At 41.6% G+C, this 24355-nt stretch overlaps 1 protein-coding gene across 1 annotated transcript in view; it reads left to right on the top strand.

Moving 5' to 3' along the window:
- The window catches only part of CERS6 (ceramide synthase 6), a 229234-nt gene that overhangs the window by 187448 nt on the left and 17431 nt on the right, over positions 1 to 24355 (top strand). The window contains exons 7-8 of the mRNA XM_054043615.1: positions 6893 to 7021; positions 14686 to 14792. Of these exons, the coding sequence (XP_053899590.1) occupies positions 6893 to 7021; positions 14686 to 14792 (236 nt within the window). The remainder of the gene's footprint in view (positions 1 to 6892; positions 7022 to 14685; positions 14793 to 24355) is intronic.

Raw genomic sequence — 24355 nt, 5'->3', positions numbered from 1 at the left:
TCTAATTGTATAGATTCAGGTCCAAATTTTGCTCTTAAGTTACACTTCCATTGGAGTCAATGAACTGGCATGAGCGTAGTTGAGAGCAAGATAACTTTATGAAAAAAGGCAAATGAACAAACAGTTCTTAAACAGATGCTGAAAACCAAAAACGGAGCTAATAGCATTTAAGCCCTGAGATCTACAAGGGAAATATCTTGCATCAGTTACAGCCTATACACCAACATCATGTTGATTTTTGTTCCCAAATGATTACACGCTGAGCCTCGGACTCCACTAACTTGGTGTAAATCAGGTGTTAATCGGCTGAAGCAAATGGGAATCACACTGGAGTAAAAGTGGTGAGGGAGGGGTCAGGCCCATAGTGTGAGTTGTGATATATACACTGTTGATCCTCATATACAGAAGAAATACCATCAAGTGAATATTGGTTAGTTGTGAGGTCACTATCTTTTGAATATTCAATTATCAAAGACTACAGTGTCTAAAATCTTGTGAAATAGTTCGACCACTAAATCAAAAAGTCTCACTAAGGCTTGGTCTACACTACCCCCCCCAATTCAAACTAAGGTACGCAACTTCAGCTACGTGAATAACGTAGCTGAAGTCGAAGTACCTTAGTTCGAACTTACCTTGGTCCACACGCGGCAGGCAGGCTCCCCCGTCGACTCCGCGGTACTCCTCTCGCCGAGCTGGAGTACCGCAGTCGACGGCGAGCACTTCCGGGTTTGACTTATCGCGTCCAGACTAGACGCGATAAGTCGAACCCAGAACTTCGATTTCCAGCCGTCGAACTACCTGGTAAGTGTAGCCAAGGCCTAAGAAACAAGCCAATGGGAAACATCCTATGCATTGCGAATTTGGTATTGCATTTTCTAAAGCTTTGTTGTGGGATTCTGTAACCTATAACTGCTGTTCATACTATCACTTTTTGTGACTGCTACTTTTATAAGGGGTAGCTAATGAACATTAGAAGATAGAATCTACAAACAGCTCATCTGTGTCTTAACCTAGTACCCATTTAACTAAGCTGCTGTTTGGCTAGACGGAAGGTGAAGTTTGCCATCCAATACAGGACATTATTGGAGTACTTCATGGACAGATGGCAGATTTCCATTTCTCAGCCTGACAAATCTGTTGCTATTTTTTTAACAGTGAGAAAATTAATTCCTTATGTAAGTTCGGATCCCTTTCTAAGAAGTTTTGAATGCCACAGCAATGGTGTCATAGTCCAGAGTGATTAGAAATGACTTGGCAGTTATTTCTGCTGTCTGAGTCCCTGCTGGAATTCAGCTGCCCACTTTCATTTTGTCTGACCTCTTGCAATGACTGGTGCTAGAGCTCCTTATTTAAAGTGCAGGTGCTCAGTGCTGGCATCATTCCAACACTGGTCTTTCACTTTGTGCATCTTGAGAGAAATGCACTCACTATTTCCATCTCTATTTTATTCCTCCCATATAGGAAATTCATGACTTGAAAATGACTTTCCGGGGGATTGCTGATTTTCAAATACCTGTTTTGTCTTTATTTGTTTGTTACACATTCCATGAGATTATCTGTGTGTGACTGAAAAGAGGTGGACAAAAATCTAACTATTTTGCTCACTACATAGCATTCAGTTAAGGCAATGAAACAGGATAGATTAACTTTTATAATTCGATAATGGCATGTTTGATCATAAGCTTCTACTGTGTTGCTGTAATAATTTTCTAACCTTAAGGTGTTTTCAGTTTACAAAGACTGCAGCTGAATTATGATTTTTACACATCTGTGCTGCTTCCCAGATTCCACCTGAAGGGCACATACTGTAAGAGGAAAACCAGATCTGTTAAGAAACTTATGGCTGTCAGAGGGTATCAGTTAGTTTTGAATCAGTGAAGTTTATGTATATGTTTGTTGGTAGCATGGCAGACATGTATTTTGAGATAAATATTATTTATTAAGGTCAGTTTAAGGGATTTTGTAAAATTGCTACTTCAGTTCATGCTTTCCTGGATCAATGAAACATTGTGCAAATTGTACTTTAGTGATTACAAATTTTATATGTTTTCAGCTGGCTTAGCAATGCCTAGACCCTCTCCATTCATTTTTAAAAAAACCTAGCTGCTAATTACCCTGCATGGTATGTTATGTTTATGGAAAGTTTATAACCATATTTCATTAGCAATCTGCTCCACAATGTCTATAGTTAGACTTTGGAACTCTTTCTGCATGCCCTGGTGAAAGGAGGAAGAATCACAGTGATGTGTTTAGTCTGAGAGAGAAAAAATGCAGGTTGTGCTGATCTTGTGGAGCTTGGGTGACCAGGATGGAACTGTTATGGTTGAAGCTTTGAAACTAGGTGAGATTCCTCCCCTCCCCCCCAAAAAAAACCATCCTTAATATATAATATTAATGGAACAAGCTCAATAGAGGGTGGAATTTTCCAGAACACCCTGATGACAAAGGAGCAGAAGTCCTATTGACTTTCAGTGGTATGTGATCTCCCCAGTCACTTAGGCACTTTGGAAAATTCCATCCATAATCCAGTGGGAAATATCCTCTGGCTCCGTCAATCTATTTTGTTTGCTTGTTTTAATTCACCACACTGTTGCTGTCCTATGTCTGAGACACCTCAAACATAACTTAAGAAGGCCTCTTTGGAAACCACATGGCCTTTTAAAGGAAAGAAACAGTCTGACATGATGAAATACAAAGTATTTGAATGAACTTTTGAGCAGGTCATGTGAAAAGTCTGCTCGGTTTCACTATTGAATGCCACAATTTCACACAGGACAATTCACTTCCAGAGTGCCTCATTGAATATAAACGGTTTCTGTACATACACAATTTAAAAACTATCTTTTGGTTCTGTGTGTGTGGATGGTACAAGCTATGCAACAATAAATTTCAAATAAAATGAACTCCCCCAGTCACAACCTCCTCTTTGTTAGTTAAAATTTTTGAAGAAGTTTAAAATCACAAACATAGAAGCAAATACAAGGCCAAATCCTGCGCTTAAAGATTCTGCATCCTCAGTGATCGGGCTTTTGTTTGTGTGTAAACGATGATAGCATTTGACCTATAGTGTAAGGGATCCAAAAAGCCCCATAGAATATGTATAATATAATCATTATCATCTCCTTTTTGCAATGTCAAAGGTGAGTAGAGCTAAGGTTATGAGCAGCTTCCATCCGTGTCTGATTTGAGTTGCCATTTGAGTCTGCTGGGGATTGTCTGGGTGGTTTTATATACAGTGTTATACCATATACCACTTGTCCTTGAATGTCCATGGCCTCTTTGAACATGCACTCTTCCATAGAGAAGAATTTTAGGCAGTTGGTCTGGGGCATTCTAGCAACCTGGCCAAACCATTGTAATTGGTGTCATTTGATGTTTGTAGTTGTTTTTCATTGTTGCCCTCACAATTGATGTCCTCAAGAACAGCTTGGTCAACTCAACTATTCACATTCAATAGCTGATGAAAATATTCTTTCCATGTTTTAAGCTTTTGACTTTTATCTACTATATAGTTCCTCTGAGCATCTCTTAGCTGACTTGTTACAGGTGTTAACTTTGATAGTAATCTAAGTCGCTGAAAAAGCCATCTTGAATTACTTTTTTGAAAGTGTTTTTCAAGCTCTTCACCTCTTAAGTTTTTCTTCACCTTTTGGACCATTCATTCTAGTTCCTTGTTGAGATGTCTGTATTTGTTATTCTGCTCAGTGCTATGTTCATATTTCAGATGTTCTTGATATGCTTCCTTTTTTCTTCTTCTTAGATTGTCAATCTCTGATGCCATCCAGATTTTGCTTTTTGGATATGGGCTCATCCCTAAAATCTCCCCATTCATGGCCTAGAGTTGTTCTACTCTTTTGTCCTCTAGATCTAAGAGAGGGGCAAAGTGACCACTGATGGTATTCTGAATGTTCCCCATAATGTCTGTATTTTGCATAGGGTGAGTGGATTTCCTGCTACCAGATTCTGTTGGCAGATCAAACATTGGCTTGGCCAACACTGTGGTACCTTAATTGGGAATGGGGAGCCGACCCTGCCACAAACCCAAGTCCCCTTCCAACCGTCTTGTGGTACTTCTTATATACTATGAAAAGAGAATAAAACAGATAAAACTTTTAAAAGAGACAGTGAATTACATGAAGGAAGTAGTCCACTGGACAGCTGATCCATAAGTAGATAATAAATAAAGAATCCTATTGCTCATGAATCTTAAAGCCTCTGACACACAATACAAATGGTCAAGAACTCCTTAAAGACTTCCAAAAAGAGACTGAAAAATCTAGTATTTGTACAAGCATGGATGCGGCAGCGACAAAAGCAGAGAAGATTTGCTGCTTGGCTTACCCCTGCATTTGGATTGAGTCTGTACTAACCTGATTGCCATTGGCAGTAAAATCAAAAGGCAGTTCTGTACCACAGGTAACGGCAACATGTAAGGAAACAAGGCACGATATGTCAGTGTGGAAACCTCAGAGACCACATTATTTTCCTAGCCATGCTTTTTCTAATATTTGGGGGAAAGGTAAAAGCGTCACCATTTTGATTATAGAAGGCTTAAATTTTCAGCTGGATGGCCATAAATATCTGGACTGGTATTGAATGTGAGAAAGACAGACCATTTTTCTATATTTTGATCATTAAGACCCTTGAAATGTGAAGCAACATTTAATCCTGCTTTTCTTACTTTGTGTTCTATTTGTCTTAAGAAATTGAAATTAAGGCAGTTTTTTGAGATGACTGCAAAATATATTTCACTGTGCTCCAATCAGCAGCCTTAATGTCAGGGACCATGTTTGAAAAAATCCATAAATAATTCAAGCTTGTATCTCTTCCTCCCAAAACAATTATCAAACTACAACAGAAACGACTGATTTTAGCATTATTTTTTAGCCTCATGGTGGACTTACTAGTGATATCCAGTTCTAGATGGTGTGACACCCAGAGCACTTGTTAATGTTTTCCAGTAAAGTGGAGAGTGGGGAGCGGTATCTTCTCATTGTTAATACTAGGGAGATTTCTCAAGCAAGAATGTGCAGCAGATTTTTTTAGATCATTCTGTACATGCTACTTGTACTGTAAGGTACAAACAAAATTCATACGCCCAAAGGGACAACGTTTTGTCATATTTTACTCTTCACTTTCCTTGCAAATAATAGTGGAATGAAGTCATAGTAATGCCTGGAATCTACACAAAGCAAATGCTAGCACTGATGTCACTGCTTCCATATGAGCCAACATCATGATGTTTTTTCAGAGCAGGTGATGAGAATCAGGCTCCTTGGGTTCTGTTTTCTACTCTGTTATATGGGCCAGATTCTCCCTTCTGCTCCGTCTCTGGTCATTTATACCTGTGCAAAGTGAGTGTAAAATCACTTTGCGCACCTATAAATGATGGCACAAGGAGCCAGGCAATGGAGAATTAGGGTTTGTTGTTTGGAAAAGGAAATAAAATATTTATAATTTTATAAAGAAAAAGGGAGAACTTTCCAAGCAGAGGAGGTGAGGTGGTTTATCCCAATATATTAATCTGTGGATTCCTTTGCAACTCACGTTCTCTTCCTTTTTCTCAATCCAGAGGTTGAGCAATTGAGAATGGGAGGGGCACTGGTAGAACCTATCCATATCACAACCAGGCATATACTATTGGCCTGAACTGGAAGCTGCTGTATTTGTTGAGGAGGCTAAATACAGGCCTCCTGGAGCAGAGGATTTATCAAATCGGGGTCCAGGTCCCTGAGAGATCCATGGAGACTTGAGGGATGACAGGATCTGAAAAGTGCCTGCATTCTCACTGACACTGGTGTTAGCATGTGTAAGCCTGCGGGCTGTCTCACCGGCCCGTGCACCAAAAAATCTCTCCCACCGCACAATTCCAGTTCTCTTCTTCAGGGTGTTGCTTTTATTTTCTCAAAATAAAACTTATTTAACACAAGTTCAACATCTCAGTCAAGTCCTTTTGCCCTGATCTGGGGTCTTCTGCAGAAGCCTATCTACTCCCTGCAGCTTTTGCACTCCTTAGGCCATCTGCCTAGGAGTCAAGGTGAGCCTTTCCTCTAGCCTGCTCCTTGCCAGGGTACACTCCACTAGCCATCTACCTGGGAGTCACAGAACTGAGTTCTGTCCCCTGATCTCAGGCCTCCTGCAGGAGCCTTCCTTCTTCCTGCAGTTCTCACCAGCAGCTGAGATACTTGCTGGCTCTGAAGAAGACTAGTGGATCTTCAAGCTGTCACCTGATCCTTAGCATCACAGCATCAGCTGATTCCTTTAAAGAGCTACCTCACCCTGTGACAGCATGTGGGATGGGAGAGAAGAAACAGTTTCTTAAAAATATTAGAAATGGGATCCTCGGTGCTAAGAGATCTGAGGGTCTGTATCATGGAGCAGTCTATGAGAGGCCTTTAATACAATATAAACGTGTTTGTGTTTCTGTATCTACTGAAGGTGCACTCAAAGTAAAGCTTGTAACAGTGTCTGAGCTCTTGTACATGAGTGATTTTGGGCTGCATTATTTTGCATGTTGTAAACTGGCTAGGGCATAAGAGAAATGGTGTAATTTGAGTGGTATGCACATATGCCTTTTATAAGTAATTTTGGCTGTAAAAGCTTTACTTCATTAGATTTATTCACTGTGAACTGTGAAATGGAAATGCTACATAACTCTTAATAATCTATTTATATTTGCTCTACCTACAATAACTGTTTTGTTTAATTTAAATTAAATGCATAATTATGTGTATTTAATGTGCACCAAGTTAAAAGAATTATGCAAGGTTTTTGAGTATTGTAACCTCTAATCCTGAGCTTAAACTTTAAAAATCACCCATCCATTTGTGTAAAGATGCTGAATCTGGTGCACAATATCTCACTGTTTTTTTTCTTCTTCTTGCCATTCTAGGATTTCAGCATCATGTTTACGCATCACATTGTAACAGTCATTTTGATATCCTTTTCATATGTAACCAATTTGACACGAGTGGGAGCCCTGACCTTGTGTCTTCATGATTCAGCTGACATTTTGCTGGAGGTGAGATTGTTCATGTGCCATCAGGATCTATCCTGTACAAAAAGTCAATCAACCCTACTAATTGTACTGGGTATGCTGTGTTCTGTTAGCTACCAGACAGAAGGATACAATCCTACCTGTGTTGCCTGCACAAAAAAAGTATTTTTGTGCCCTAAGACAGAGGCTATTCTAAATTAAAACAATGATTATCATTAGCATACCTCTTTCATAAAATAGTATCATATTTTTTTCTTGCCAGAAGTGTAATGTACCTTTTAAAAAAATAACACACTCTATATTTTTTGTGCCTTAAAGCTGGCTTATCTATCCACTGGGAGATTGCCCCAGTGAAGAGGAATCCTGATGTGGTGTAGAGCTGTTTTAGCAGATCCTATGCCTCCCCTTCCATCCAGCCATCAGTATTAAGGGTGCAGTCAGGGAAAACAACGCATGTTGAGAGTTCCCTCATGCCCAGCTAATCTCCAGCTGCTGTAATGGTCCCTTAGGCTATGTCTACACAGCAATGTAAGCCTAGGGTTGGTGGGACTCGAGTCAGTTGGCCCGTGTCAGGAAACTCTTGGCTTGAGCATCTACATTGCTTTTTAACCCTAGGTCAAGGATTTTCTGACCCATGCTCGAACCTGGGATTCTGGCATCCACACTGCAGTGCACAAACCCAAGTCAAAGTAAACTTACCCCGGAGTGCCTAGCGCTTCTCCCTCCACCCACCCCAGCGTTGACACTCGGGACCTAGGAATATGTTGCACTGTGGGAAAACTCTACTACCTACCCTGTTTCCTAACTGTGGCGATGGTATTGATGGGACTCAGGAGCCCATAAGGAGCACATGAGTACATACAGCATAATTAGCTGCTTTAGTGGCTATCTCAGTAGACTGGCTGCAGTTTGAGAAGGCTTTATACTGAACTGCCATCTCATCTGAGAATTGGGCTCTCCAGCTCTAGGCTGAGTCACAGTGACAGGAAAATGCCATGTGCACCTGCTCTGAAGGTAATTAGGACATCAGTCTCCAGGGCTGTCAGACTACTAAAATGGAACTTTGCGATTCTTAATTTTTAAACTGGGATGTTCAATGCCGGTGGTTTCGGTTGGTTGGTTTTTTATTTATTTTTGTCTGTTTTGTTTTGAAGTTTGACATAAAACATAGGTTTCAGAGGAAACACACACACACACCAGCCTGTTCCTCCCCGCTGTGGCAGAGTGAAGTGCATTCCCAGGGCTTGGGATGCAGTGTGCTCCAGCATCCCCTGGGGATACCTTATCTCTGCCCCCACTGCACCCCAGGAGGCAGGGATAAGGGGTCCCTGGGAGGCTGTGGGAAAGTTTTGGGGCTAGCTTCCACTCACTTCCCTCACAGTGCACGCTGCCCGGGCACCCCAGCACACGCAGCCCCAGGGAGGGCAGGGGGGCCCGGGAGCAAGTGCCACCCTGCAGGGAGGGGAAGTGACCAAGCCCTCGGCACAGCAAGGCTAGGGGAGGGATGACTCCCAACTGTCAGCTTTGCTCCCTGTTCTGGGCTAGCTCTGTACAGCACTGAGGAGGAGCCAGAGCAGGAAGTGGGAGTGTACTCAGCCAGGAAATAATGGAGCTTCTGGCTGCCTGCAGTGCTGCTCCTCTGCCGCCAGGAACTCTGGGATGCATCCGGAGTCAAGCCAGGGCCTCATGTACACAGGAAAGTAATAGGGCTTGGACCCTAGGTCCCAGCTTAGCATGGGCTCGAACCCTCTAGACCTGCAGGGTCCTGGCGCTTTGTGTCTGAGCCCTAGGTTAGCACATTTGCGGTGTGGATGAAAGGGGGCGTTGACTTGAGCCCCGGCTCAGACCCAGACTTAAATTGCTGTGTAGACATACCCTTAGAGCTGTGGGCAACCACTGTAAATGTTGGCTCTCAGGCTGCTCTAATTTATGCCAGGATTTGGACCTGCATCAGTATGCACTGTGGATGAGAAGATCACAAAAGAGGTTTAAAGCCACCTTTGAACCCACACTCATGAGGTGCCTTGGTTGCAGGTCAGGATCAAAGCCTTAGCATTTATTTATCTAAAATGATATTTTATAACAGGATAATTGCAAATGCTTTTATAAAACAAGACTGTCTTGATCTCCACACTGTAAACCAGATTCTCCACTGCCTTACAACTTGTGAAGTTATGTATACCTGTGTAAGGTGAGAACAAAGTGGGTCTAAACTGCTGGTTTTGGTTTGGTAGTGTTGTAAATTTATTTTGTATCAGTGTACGAAGTACACAAGGTGAAAGGCAGTGGAGAATCCAGCCTTGTAATTTAGAAATGTTTAAGGGTCTACATCCATGTAGCCATGAATTCACCAGCACTGACTCCACTTCTCTTACCCTTAGCACAAAAAGCCACTTTTGAAAGGGCTTGTTTGTTTCAGAGCCACCAAGGCCCTGAGCACCATACAATCTTTTGGAGATCACCCAAATACTTGAAAGGTAGATTTAAAAAATATCTATATGCTATACTGTTCGACTGATAAAAACTATAACCTAAAGCAGTGTTTTCCAAACTTGGGACGCCGCTTGTGTAGGGAAAGCCCCTGGCGTGCCGAGCCGGTTTGTTTACCTGCCACATCCGCAGGTCCGGCCAATCACTGCTCCCACTGGCCGCGGTTCGCCGCTCCAGGCCAATGGGAGCTGCTGGAAGCAGCACAGGCCAAGGGACGTACTGGCCGCTGCTTCCAGGAGCTCCCATTGACCTGGAGCGGCGAACAGCGGCCAGTGAGAGCCGCGATCGGCCGGATCTGCGGACATGACAGGTAAAGAAACTGGCTCGGCCTGCCAGGGGCTTTCCCTACGCAAGCGGCGTCCCAAGTTTGGGAAACACTGACCTAAAGGGAAACAAATTTTTTTTTTTTGGCTTGATTGTACAGTCCAGTCACTACTAATCTTTCTAAGACAATTAAATAGAAATTGCTGATATCCTGGCATGACAGACACAAGAAGTTCAGCAAAAATGTTGAGGTTTGTTTGTTTGTTTTATTTGAACCACTATTATTTAACGAAAATAATAAATAAAAGCCAACCTAAAATATGAGGGAAGAGAACCATGCTTAACACCAGAAAAGCATTTGTCGCACGTGTCAGTATGACTGAGTTGGTAGTTCTTTCTTCTAGACCTGAAGGTCATTATTCCAATTCCTTACCAGTGAACTTGAACTGATAATGGCTGCTGACTACAAAACAGTACTAAGGGAAGGGCTGTTCAGGGGAAAACAAATCTCACCAGAGGAAAAGTTGGGTCAGCAAAGCATTTGCTATTTTCACCTCTGATATTATGTAGAAATGAAAAGCAGTTTCCACAGGCTGTTTTGCCACAACATTTTATTTTGGCTGCAAAAAATGCTGGCTTCCTGTGAGGGACAAATTCATAATGGTGTATGCCCAAAAGAAAAATTTGTCTGAGGGTGGAAGAGTTTTTGACACTTTCACTGCAAAATGCTGTTCACATTGGTAGACATGTGGACATTTCAGGCCAGATTTTCAAAGGTACTTAGTCATCTAGTGGGATGTTCAGAAGTGCCTGAACACATTAGGTGCCTAACTTGATTTCATTAGGAGTTAGGCATCTAACTTGCCAATGGAAGGTAGGTTGCCTAACCTGCTTAAGTGCTTTTGAAAATCCTACTAGGCATCTGTCTGCATTTTTAAGTACCTAAATACCTTTGAATATATGCCCTTGCTTTGCTCAAATTCATGACTATTATACCATGAAACTTTCAGCTTTGGTACATATTTCAAATTTGTTAGTTTTATACTGCTCTAGCATAGATGGTGTCATCCTTTAGGTGACATGTTAAACTGTACCCTTTTCTGTCAAATTCTGGTTGCCCTGTAAGAGGAAGTACAGTTCCCATGACACCTTTCAAAGAGAATAGGGGATACACTCTGTGTCCAGGCCAAACAATTCCTTCTCCATTATGATATCCAAGGGCTGGGTGAGAATTACTGCTGAGTGAAAGGTCTAATGTGTCTCGTGCCTATATATCAACTACACTGATGGTATATAATTTTGGATCGTAAAAATCTCTGTGATAACTCGTAATTATATTTTGAACTTCTAAAGCAAGGGCCCCAGGAGTTCTATGACTCGGAGAGGCCACAGAACTGTGCTATGGAATTGTCACCCTGGCTACATAATTGTGCTGCAGAATCCAAGTCTAAAACAATAGCTCTGAGAAGTGTGAACTGCCCCATTCAGCTCAATGGGTTGTTAGGTCTGAAGACTAAAGATGACAGTTTAAATATCAGAATATTAACTGCCAATCATTTTAGCAGAAACATCTAACAAATGTCTTTATTTCAGGATCCCAAATTGTCTCTCACCACCACAGGGCAAAAATCCCCAACTAACATGTACTCACCTACCAGAACCTCCAGCTTGTCCCCTGACACCCTCAACAGTTATATGTTGTCAGTGCAAATCCTTTGGCATATGAAAGGCCAGAGAGGTTGGGTAGTATAAATAAATTGAATTAAATATCAGAATAAATCAGGAAAGGGCCACTGCACAGCTTCTATTATTTATTTTCAGATTTAATTCATTTTAAAACTGTTTTTGTTTTGTTTTTTTAATTGAAAAGAAGCTTCCACAGAATTTCTGGGCTGCTGCACCAGAATTGGACAGAGGATTTAGGTCCTTCTTGCCACATAGTTCATGGGGCCCTGTCTGTAAGAACTTCTTAATAACAACCCTTACACTTCTTTCATCTGAGAATCATTAAGTGCTTTACAAACATCAAAGACTGATTTTAAAAATCTTTCCTCCTGTATGGCATGTTCACTGGCACAGGTGAAGGTAGGTAGAGAGCTTGCTACCTGATTGATAGGAACTCTAAGTTAGGTAGATGTCTGTAACTCCTCATTTACACTCATAGAATTGTACCTCTAAAAAAGAGCCAGGGTTTTTAAAAATCTCACCACAGGCTTGGGAGAGAGGTTATATATGAAACTCAATCATCACTAGGGTAGAAACCAGCAGCTGTTTTACAATTTTAGGACAGCAAGTGAAGAAGAAACTTAATACACTCTATTGAAGCTGCAGGAGGAATTTAAGAGAGTATAATTACCTGAATTGTGCCTACTCTTATGGAAAGTGTCATGGGATTGTTAGGTTTCAGAGTAGCAGCCATGTTAGTCTGTATCCGCAAAAAGAACAGGAGTACTTGTGGCACCTTAGAGACTAACAAATTTATTAGAGCATAAGCTTTCGTGGACTACAACCCACTTCTTCGGATGCTTCTACAAAACAGGCCCAACAAAGAAAATAACAGAACACCACTAGCTGTCACCCTGAGCCCCCAACACTTATTTATGCTCTAATAAATTTGTTAGTCTCTAAGGTGCCACAAGTACTCCTGTTCTTTTTATGGGATTGTTAATGACCACAAGTGCCCAGGGCCTTAGTTTTAAGTGACTGATTTCCAAAAACAAGTGCCTCCAGCAGCATATATCATTTCCACACTTTGTTTTGCTCATTACTGACTCAAATGGACAAATTCCATCTAACAAATCACCCTCACCACTTTCTGCAGACTTTTCATCCAAGCACTGACTCAGCTCATCCCTTCTTAGTTTGAAATCTGGCATGATCTCAGCACAAAGGGGTACAGCAATATAAATACAAAAGCACATGAAACCAAATTCTATACTAGTCTGCCTGGGAGATATGGCCTTCCTTCCTAGTTGGACTTTCAGTCTAAAAATCATTGAATTATAAATCTAACTCTACTTTATATGCTGATATCTAAAGTGGTAACATTCCTTTATCTGAAGATCAGCCAGAAAATATTACTTTGAATAGCAGATGTGAATGAATTTGTAGGTATCTTTAGGTAGCATCAACGCCTTATCTTAGTCTACGCTGGTGGACTATCGGTATCCCTTCAGTTTCCTAGTTTTTCTGCAAGCCAGCAAATCACCTTTAAATTATAAATACAAATGGAAAAACCACTGAAGTTATGCAAACGCCAGATTATTCAGGATCGCCTCAGAATTTGAACTCTGGTGTTTGTTTAATGTGACTGTTTCACACTTTTCAGGTTCAGTGTCATGATGCTAACAAGGTCATATGTAATGCAGCAGCGCTGCCTTTCTCACCCTTTCAAGAAATTATCTGAATTTATTTCTGCATTCTGTGCAGGGTTTTAAGTCTGAACATGTGGTAGTTTTTCTCACTATTATTGCTATGTTAATAAGCCTAAGCCTTATGCATCTTTAGACCTGTAGGAGTCTAATGCAATGCCCATAGAAGCCAATGAAAAGTCTCCTACTAATTAAAGTGGGCATGGAATCAGGCTCTTGATGCACTATTATTTATCATTTATTGAGGGGGGTAGTGCAAAGTGTAGACCAAGACATTGTCCCTTTCTCAAGAAGTATGCGTTCTAAAATAGGCCGTTTTGTTCAGCTACATGAACAATCTCAAAACAATGCGGGTATCTTTATATATATTTATGCACGCACTTCTTTCTTCTTGTGTTGATGAGCTTCAAGGAAGAAAAGTATTTTAAAGAGGGGTTTGAATGTAGAAGTGGTTGCTTGATACACAGGGAAAAGGAGGGAGTTCCAAGCTGAAGAGCCAGCATAAAAGAATGAACAAAGATGAATAGGAGAAGCATGCCAAAGGGATGTGTGGAAGAGCAAGTTGCAAGAAGCAAAAGCAGCAGGAGAGAAGTAGGAGGAAATGAGAGCTGGGATTAAAGCAGTGGTGGTGGAGTACAGGGCCTTGATATGGAGAACAAGAAGCTTGTCTCTGATGCAGAGGGCAAAAGGAAGCCAGTGAGGGGATTTGAGGTGGGGAGGGACATGGTTTGAGTATTGGACAAGGATGATTGCTTTTAGAAGCAGTGCTTTGTATGGATTGCAGGGGAGCGCAGATCGATGCAGGAGACCCCAGGAGATGGGAAGAAGAGCCACAATCAAGTGTTGGTGCAGGAGCAATCAGAAGTGCAGTGATATCTAAACGAATACAGTCATCAAAGCTGAGCGTGAGGAACGGATGGAACAGGAAGGCGTGATAGGCCCGGTCAAAAACAGCAGAGAGTTCAAGGTGGAGAAGTACAGAGAAGAAGTCCTTATGCATGGCCAGGAGAAGGTTCTGAGTACTTTCAGAGCAGTCTCTGGGTAGTGGAGAGGGCTGGGGATTCAAGAGAGAGTTAGAAATGAAGACATTGAGGCAATGTTTATAGACAGTAGGCCCCAGGAGGTTGGAGACCACAGGGGAGGAGGGAGATGGGCATTAGCTAAAGAATAAAGTGCAGTCGGGGCAGTGGGGTGTTTCATTAGGCCAGGAAAACAGTAATGTACTTGAAAGCTGAGCGAAAGGAGCAGAGGGAGATGCCTGAGGACATTTCTAATCCCTTGATTACAAATGATACCTGAGAGTCTGAAACTGGAATGATGCAGGAGAAACAGTTGGGTGGGAATGGGTAGAGGTGAGAGGCAACTCTTGCTGGATTTTCTTATTGAAGAAATTGACCAACTCCAGGGCAGAGAGGAAGCAAGATACAATGTGAATCTTGATGTATTTGGTCGAAATTTGGCTCCTTTGCATTTTAATTGCTCATCGCAGCTCATGCACAGTGTAAGACTTTTGCAGTTGTTATCATAACTGGAATAAACACTCTTCATCCCTCTCTTTTGCAGGCTGCCAAAATGGCAAACTATTGCAAGTGTCAAAAACTGAGTGACCTCCTGTTCCTTATGTTTGCCATTGTCTTCATCATCAGTAGGCTTGGCATATATCCTTTGTGGTGAGTAAGCATGCCTCCTTTCTCAGGTACTTGGCCCTAGACTAGTTTGGAAATAAATACATTACAGTAGAGTGTCAGCTGTGTGTACTGGCCTGTATCTCACAAGCATTAAAGAAAAGTTTGAGAGATAACTAGATGCCCTTACTAGAGAAGATCCTAGCTGGTTACTGCGATAGAGTACCATGGCGGTCAACAGTCATTAAATAGTAAAAGTTAGGGGGCAGGATCTGAGCTGGTTTTAAAACAGAAATGGGCTGGACACAAGACAGCCACAGGTAAGTGTGCAGCTGCCTTTGTAGGGTAGGGGGCCAAGAATTAGGTGCTGAAAGCAGAGACCAATAGGTGAGGTTGGAGCTAGCTGGCTTTCAGCACATGCTTTACCACTTTCATTGTCTTAGGAAAAACACAGAAAACAAGTGAAGTAGGAGTCTGGCCTGATGGCAGTGCTGCTGCCATGCAGGATTGTAATGCCCCGTGCCTCTCTTTTTTGCTAAAGAGCTGAGAAGCAGTATATATGCTGTGGAAGCAATATATGTGCTCTGGGGAGGGCGGAATCTTTTCACTTCTCAATAGCAAACCCTCTGTCTAATGAGGAAGTAGCACTGCTGTGTCCCAAGGGAGAGTCCTTTCCAACTTTCTTTAAAGCTGCAGTATGAAATACTGTCTCTCACTCGTGCGCGTGAAAGGAGCAGCCCCATTATAAAGTGAGCATCCTGCCCTTGAGAAGAGTTGGTGAGACAGTTCCAACACCACCTCACTGTGTTCATGACCCCACACTCATAATCAGTGTTCCAGAAACAAAACTAATCCTGTCAGGCAGGATAGTTTGGGGATGTAGTGGAATAACAGTTTTGTCCATTGTGTTTGGAGAGCACAGTTAATGCCCGGATGCTATGGTAAGCAGAAATTCTTAGTGATCCTGCAGAGAGAAACAGCCGCAAAAAGCTCATTACTTAATCACACATGTGGTTGACTTACACAAATACCAACTCCTCACCTCACCCCAGATCCTTTCCCAATCCAGTAAAATGAGATCTCTTTGGGGGCTTGTTAATATGAAGCCTGGATAAAGTCAAGTTACCTTTTGGGAGTCATCTCATCAGCTAGACTCCCCTAGTGCTCAGAGAGTCCAGAGGTGCTGTGCTGACGACTGCGATCTGAGCCAGAGAATCCCCATGAATTCAATAACCCCAGAGATTTAAAAAACAAACCCGACAGAAACCCAAACTCTGTGTTAAAGCCTTCAGTACATTTTTGAGGGTGGGATGGACTTATTTTTTAAAATGACCTTTTTCACCTTCTGCCATCAAAGGGTTCTTAGTCACACATTAAGCATCAGTAGCTGGAGTACACAGATTTCTCCCACCTGTGTGCTACGAGATGTACAGCAGAGCCAGCATTTTCCATATGGTGGCATCCTCCCATGTCTCTGTTTAAATTGGGGAAACAGTGAGAGCCAAATTCCGCCAAAAGAGATACACCACAGACAACTGTGGCTATGGGGATCTGTCCATGGTAAGGTTCAGTTTGAACACAGGTTAGGTCTCTGTACTGCTCCAAATGGAAATCAAGTGCATTTTCCTCTGTGTGATTTCCTGCTTTGCCTGTAATGTTCTTAAAGGAATAACAGATTTACACTCCTTGAGTAGATAGCTGTCTAGTTTGTTTAGCCATCGCTCTAGCTCTTTAATAACACTTTAAACCTGCTCTATGGTATTTGAAAAGCCAAGGGGAGAATGCCAGCTTTAGATGTCTGTCTGTTATGCTTTTCAAACACCAACATTTACCAGAGCACTGCTATGTGCTTGCTTTGAGTGAGATCAAGATTGATCTCACCCAAAGCTCTTTTCCAAGTATTCACTAAAATCCACAAATTCAGGGGAGTTCATTAGTTTTCTCTCAACTGAAAGTAGCTACTCAGAGTATGTTTTTCTCAAGGCATGTGAAAATAAGAAGGGTGCAATTCTGCTTCTCCTTTACCTTCCTGCAATCCCACTCAAGTCAAGTGTTTGGGAGTGCAGGAGTTAGCCTGAAGTGTTTACAATCTGGGTTGAAGATCAGGAAATGAAACCTCACACAATTTTGACAAATTTCTCTGGAGCATTCCAGCCAAATGTTATACTATACAGCAAAGTCTAAGGAAAAAACTGAAATTATTGATGTGCTTCTCACGTTAATCATAAGGCAACCTTTTATAGTTCACAATTAAATTAAAGACCTGACATAACTGGTGAGAGCCAGGTATACTACAAACAGAAGTTTTGTGTATGTTTTCCTAACCAACTCCCTCTGTCTGACCACACCCGCCCCGCTATTAGACACCAAATTCTAGAGTTAGAGATTACCAATATGAGCACAGATTTACATTCTGACCATTTTGTGCAGTGGTTTTGCAGTGTGCACCAATATCCTTTTATGCCTAAAATGAGAACAATGTCATCTCACGTTTGATCAAAGCCTTATTTGAATCCAGGTCTGTAGAAGCAAAGACCTAAGCCCCAGCTCAGTGTGATAATCGGTGGGGGGGAGAGAAAGTGACTATATGGTAGCATGCTCCTTCACTGCAAAGCCACAAGCAACTCCTGTGTGCTACTTAACAGGTTAAAGAGGGCAGCAGACTACAGCACAAGGCATGGCCAGCTGCAAGGAGGAAGGAGCCAGCAAAACATGCTGCTTTAACAGTAGTGTAATCAGCTTTACCCCCTGTGAGCATATGGTTATTGTCATTTTATTTAAAAGCCATTTTAAAAATATGCCGGGAGTTGCTCTAGTCTGGGGAGACACAGTATTATTGATGGTGGATAGAACTGGAACTATTAATTAATTCAGATTCTCTCTGCTGACTAGCCAGTGGGGTGGAAGCAGATGATAAAGCAATATAATGTAGGTCCTATCTAATCAGTAACTATTGTTTGGGTTCATTCTAATTTACCAATACCAGAGAGATAGTATTAATACATTTATTTAAAATCTGGAAACTATTTCCTTGCCAATTATAACCATTGTAGGATAGGTCCAAATTTAGATACCGGTTCTGATGCATTACAGGCTTTGCATGCCCATGGAAAGTGATTCAGCATTTGGTGCAAAATGTAGGTTTTTAGCATTTACATAAAGCATTGCTTAAAGGGGAGGGAGGGGGAGTTTAGATCCACTTTGCTACCAGATAGATGAAGTCAAATGTACACATTTTCAGCTTTTCGACTATAATAGTGCCGCTTTAAATTCTAGATAATTCTGCATAATGCTCTCAACATAATATTACATTGCTCACTTGCACTGAAGCCTTGTTATAGTTATTTAACAAACAGGGGCTAACACGTTAGCCCAGTAGTAATTTAAAGTGCTCTTTTCTTTCTATTCCAATGACAGTGTACAAAATAATGTTCTCAAAATACAAAATTTAATCAGTAAAGGGTCTTATGAATGTTTTTAAATTAGATTAAGTAGGTTGAAGCTCTTCTTTTTTCTACTCTCAAATTATATTGTAATGTTAGCTTTCCCAGGAGAAATATAGCCGGCCAAGGTTAAATGATTCAGATAAAGTTTGGCACATCCTCTTAATCCAAAATCAACTAACTGGTGCCAAAGCTAATCACTGTATGAGCAGAATGGAGGCATTCTGTTGAAGATTAATTTCTCTGTGGTGTGAGTTTCCCCATCGGTAAAATGAGATATTTGCATACCATATAGGAGTGTTTTGTGGATTAATTAATTCAGACCTGACAGGAGTGTATGCCGTAGAAAATCTTTTACTGTTAGGCCAATGGTACCCAAACTTTTTCACAGCATGGGCAACATTTTAATAGAAAGGGTGTCTCCAGGATCTGTTTGTAATCACGTAACATTCCAGAGGTAACTAGCAATTCTTTACATGGCATTGTAATGTTACAAATCTTATATGTTTATTTTGGGTGTATTTAATGTGATAAGTGTTTATCTCGTTTGAAAAAGTTAATCCCATTGTCAGTTTTACTCTTAATTTCATCTTCCCCTCCCATCTATTCTTTTCCCCTTTCCTTCTTTGTGCATGCACCCCCTTCCTGTCTTCCTTTGCCTCATCCCCTTCTCCCCTGCACATGCTGCCCAGGCATCGATCTCTTTGTCTTCCTCCACTCCTGGATATACTGCATGGCCCGTGTCCCCAAGCGTTCTACTCCTGCAGGCAACTTCAGTTTCACTGGTCCATGGGGACTGCTTCGGTTTCCTCTCATGTAGAGTAGTTCCTACTAGCTGCATCAAAGCTGCCTCCTTCTTCTTGATTACAGCTGCTTCTACAGGCCTCCTGATAGGAGGAGAGCCAGCACCATGTGCCCAGCCACTTCTCTGCAGACCACCAGTGGTCCAGGGGCCACAGGCTGAAAACAGCTGAACTAGGTGACTGAAAATCTTTACTTTTTTACCCTTCCCTCTCCCCCGCCCCCACCAAAAAAAGGCAAAACAAAATCCATGCAAATGCTGTGTAACCACCAAGACTTGTCTAACATCACCACTCAATCACACTGTGTTCCTAGCTTCTCAATGTCCTCTCCCCTTGAGTGTTTCTATCTTCTCATTCTACCTCCTCATCTACATTGCCAATCTAAACTGCAAGCTTTTTAGGGCAGCGACCTCTGTCTTAATATCTGACTGTAAAGCTCCTAGTTCACTGGTGGCAGGATACAACTAATAGCACAGCACTTTGGAAATGTTACATGGTATGTAATATAATTTGTCAAGAACAAATCAGGTCAAACCAACCTAATAGCTTTTTTTGACAGGGCCACAAGCTTTGTGGATAGGAGGGAAGCAGTAGATGTGGTATAATTTGACTTTAATAAGGCTTTTGATACTGTCTCGCATGACCTTTTCATAAACAAATTAGGGAAATACAACCCAATGGAGCTACTATAAGGTGAGTGCATAACTGGTTGGAAAACCATTCCCAGAGAGTAGTAATCCATGGTTCACAGTCAAGCTGGAAGCGCATATCAAGTGAGATCCTGCAGGGATCAGTTCTGGGTCTAGTTCTGTTCAATATCTTCAATGTTTTAATCATGGCATAGAGAGTACACTTATAAAGTTTGTGGACGATACCAAGGTGGGAGGGGTGGCAGGTGCTTTGGAGGATAGAATTAAAATTCAAAATGATTTGGACAAACTGAAGAAATTGTCTGAAGTAACCAGAATGAAAATCAATAGGGACAAATGCAAAGTACTCCGCTTAGGAAAGAACAGTCAGTTGCACACTGCCTAGAAAGGAGTACTGCAGACCGGGATCTGGGGGTCATAGTGGAGCACAAGCTAAATCTGAGTCAACAATGTAACATTACTGCAAAAAAGTAAACATCATTCTGGGATGTATTAGCACGAGTGTTATAAGCAGGACTGGATTATTGTGTCCAGTTCTAGGGGCGACGTTTCAGGAAAGATGTGGACAAATTGGAGAAATTAGTAGCCGTGTTGGTCCTATTAGAGAGATAAGGTAACTGAGGTGATATCTTTCATTAGACCAACTTCTGTTGCTGAGAGAGACAAGCTTTCAAGCTTAGTCCAGTAGAAGATATTACTTCGCCCACCTTGTCTCTCTAATATCCTGGGTCCAACACAGCTATAACAACTCTGCAAACTATTCTGTATTTTCAGGCAGCAGATTTTGAATGACTAATTAACAATTTTCATACCAGGAACTTGATTTACAGAGTTACTCATTCTCTCAAGGAGCAGAAACAATAGCACTAGACCTTGGACTTAGGACTAATAATCAAAACTAAGGAATGCTGCTTGAATTTCAGATATTTTGTAGTCACAACAAACAGTTAATGAACCAGCTATTGGCCAATAATTATTTGAAGGAAACTTTTGGCAAATAATTTTGAACAATGAATAAATTTGAGGAAGTAATAAACTATTCATGTATAAACTAAGATAAAAAAGAGGCTCGGTGAATTAAATAAATAACTCACCTTGAATCTTCTCCCTTGAATAAATCCTTGTTTATATTCTTTAGCAGAGGACATGTAACATTGTCATCCTATCTGCTTCTGATGAAGTGTAAGCTTATGCTGTCCTTAATGGAGGCTGGTTATTTTATCCCTTTGACTTGTTTATGGTTCTTGAGAACCCAAAGCTTCAAATACTGTCTGAAGCAGAACTTGAGCCTCAGCCGTTTTAGGTTAGCCCTAAGCCAGCTTTTCCTAGAGGGAAACTAACCAATGCAAAAGTTAAAAATGTCATTCACCAGTGAAAGGTTTAATGTAAATAACAATCAGTGACATTTGCTCACTGTTTCTGGTTTTGGATTTTCATGTGATCATAACAAGCAAAATTTAAATAAAAAGAGTATCATCAGGCTTATCAAAGTCAATCCTTATTATCCTCAATTTTGGTTCATACAGATTGTTCCCTGTGGCTCCAATAACACATTCTGTTGGCAGGGACAGATTGTTCAATCAGTGTTCTTGGAGCTTTGGAGTTGTTATTATTTTGAATAGTGTCTTTTCTAAAATACAAATAGAACAGAAACAATTACTGCAGCACTCTGGGCTGAGAATTATTGGGATGGGTGTAAATATCTCAAGAGAAAGTAAGGGGCATTCACCTTCTTGCTGCTGCCACACCTATTTGCGGTGCTGTTTTTAAATCACTGTGATTAATGAAGTATGAAGGCTGGAGAATAAACAGAATACTGATGAACAACGGCTATCAGGATTGCTCCCACACATCCACTGCGATGGATTCCACTATACACTCCTAATCTGGAGCTGAGGGGAGCTCTGTGAGAGACAACTTTGCCACCTACAGAGAGAGACCAAGACTAAAGGAATTTACGTTTTCTGGTTTTGCGAAAAGGAGAGGGGAAAAAAATTCAAAATTGACTCAAAATTTACTTTTAAATGAAACTGTTTCTTGATTGTTTCTAGAAGATGGCTACTTTACTATACCTCTTGGAGTAGCACCATAGACTTGCATTAGAGTGTTGATGCTTTGAATTTCTCAGCTAACATTTGTATTATTTAGTTAAGCTTTGCTTATTCTCTAATGACCAGGTGTTGAATTCTGTGTGGTGTTCTGTCCATCAGCTGCGAGGATACTTTTTTTGTTTGCCTGTCTAAGTTCTTTAGCAAGTAGATAAAATTACTCTCCAACAAGAATGTAACCTTTGGATCATATGTTTGACAGCTTTTCTCGTAATTTATGCATTGAACCGCTTCTGTTTAATATGATCGATCTTTGGGGGTCTTGTAGGTGATTCAGTTATTCTAGTGTAAAAAACTCTGGAAGCAAATTACTATGGGTTAAATTCTGCTCTTGAATTCTGCTCTTGAATTACTGCATTGGTTTGAGGCAGCGCAGAGTTACTGTGGAAAAGATTATTGGGAGAAGTTGGTACAGTCATCTTGCTGGGGTTTCTAACTTGCTCCATAGATGGGTCCTAACCCTGCCTCCTCCCAACTTCCTGGGGGGAATGGAGGGAACATTTCCTAAGTTTTCTTGCACTCAGGAACTGCAATTGTCCTTAGTGCCAAGAGGAAGCATGGAAGAGGAAGTGGGCATGGCAAAGGCTTTTTTTACTCTCTCCCTGCACACCCTTGCAAAGGTTAGGGACAATCTGGCCCATACATCATATGCCCCAAGTCTTTCATTTATGCAGGGAACAATACAGACCCTGAAACAGATGCCTCTTGACATGAATTATGTGCTGTCTGTCCAAGCTTTTAATATGTTCTTAAAGATTTTCAGATTTGGAAATATAAATGATGTTGTTTCCTCTATCTATGTGCTCTGATCCCAGACACATACACATGCATTTTGGCAGAACATATTCCTGATAAAACATTTTGCTGAGTATAATTGCATTCTGCCAGGGAATCTGAAATCCTCCTTTATTCAAATCTCTATAGAAAGACTCTCCTGAGATATGTGCTTTGATTGTGAAGGTGTATATGACCCTGTGTTTTCAGTTGTTCTGTCAACAAGAGTGGAGATATTAGTGTTCATACCAGTGACTGCAAATCTGTTAGTGGGCAGGAGCCATTGATGAGAAGAAATTGGGTGAACAGATAAGCACAATTGAACTCAGCACAATAGACAGCTTGATCAGAATGGCTCCTTTTACACTACATCAAACATGAATAAGTTCCTGTCTGTTGCATTATATTAGTTAAATAACTGAAAGCCCTACTGATCTATATGGGGCTTAAAATAACATTATCTCAGTGGCAATTCTGTGATTTCTGCAAAGATGTTTTGTTGCTGATTAGTATTAAAACAGGCGACAGTCAGACTGTATTGGCATCTCGCCAGGAGCCCGGGGCTTCAGTTAATTAGTGGTTAATTTATCAAAAATAAATGTGCAGCATATTTGTTTGTACTTTTATCTTCCTCAATAGGTTAACAAAAAAAAATAAACATTTAGCTTTTGATCATCTTTGATCTCATCCTGCACTTACACATAAGTCCCGTGGCAAGACATTGTAAGTCACAGTTGTCCCTCAGGATGCCTAGTGGACACCCCACCTGGGGGCCAGTGTCCTTTCCTTGATCTGTCTGATTTGTTCTTGCACAACACAGGCGTCGTACTTTATAGAGTCAAACTCCCTGGTTGTTATGTGACAGCACTGAAGCACATTGAGCAACTCAGAATTCACTTGATTGTTCGGGAACAACTTTAAGATCCCGAGCCAAATTCTTTTGTCGTTCATGAATGACCACTTGCTTTCAAACACAGGTACATGTTAGTCCATTGCTCATTTTGATTTCCCTCTCCATCTGACAAGTGACTCAAAATCAAAAGAAGCTATGGGTCAAGTTCTGCTCTTAACTATAAGGATGTAAATCCGGAGACACTCTGTGAGGGGGTGTACAAACCCCACACTGGGCACTAAGGGGTTAAGGAATTATTTTGGGCTCAGCCAGCCCTGCCCCACTACACCTGCAGCAAATGCTCCATCTGTTGGAGTAATTAAGACAGGGAATTAGCTCATTTGGGTGGCAGCGCTGAAGGTAAGCAGACCTGCAGCCCACAGCTCCAGCAGCACAGAGTAGAGGGAAGCCTAAAGGCTCTGACACAGCTGCTCAAGAGGGCCCTCCCTGAGGAAAGGGAGGACCCATCCCAGAGACAATCAGAGAGCGAAGTATCCCCCTCTCCCTCATCTGTGGACTCTGGACATTGGAAACCCACTCTTAGTTATTTGGTTTGGACTTCCCCAGCCTTGGACTTAGCTGACCTGGGGAGGGGAGAGGGAGGAAGTGTCCCAGGGAAGACAGCCTTAAGCAGCCTTGGTTGCCAGACCACTGGTAGCCCAAAAGGCCCTGGGTCAGAACCGGTTGGAGTGGGAGGGCCCAGGCTCCCTTCCCCACAACCCCGTTGGCAGTCAGCGGTTGCGGTCATGACCCCTAGGCCATGCTCCCCAACCAGACCCTGAGTGAGGACCATTACACGCTCTATTGACTTTAGTAGGGGTCTGTTGGATTTACACCTGTGTAAATGAGAGCAGAATTTGGCTGTGTGTGTATGTTTCTAATGCTATTGATAAAGCAGCAATATATTCACTTCATACTGCCCTCTCTGCTCTAGAGGA

The sequence above is a fragment of the Malaclemys terrapin genome, chromosome 11 (genome assembly GCF_027887155.1).
Source record: "Malaclemys terrapin pileata isolate rMalTer1 chromosome 11, rMalTer1.hap1, whole genome shotgun sequence".
Classification (NCBI taxonomy): domain Eukaryota; kingdom Metazoa; phylum Chordata; order Testudines; family Emydidae; genus Malaclemys; species Malaclemys terrapin.
The sequence above is the reverse complement of the archived record's forward strand: the minus strand, read 5'-3'. Positions and strand labels throughout refer to the sequence as shown.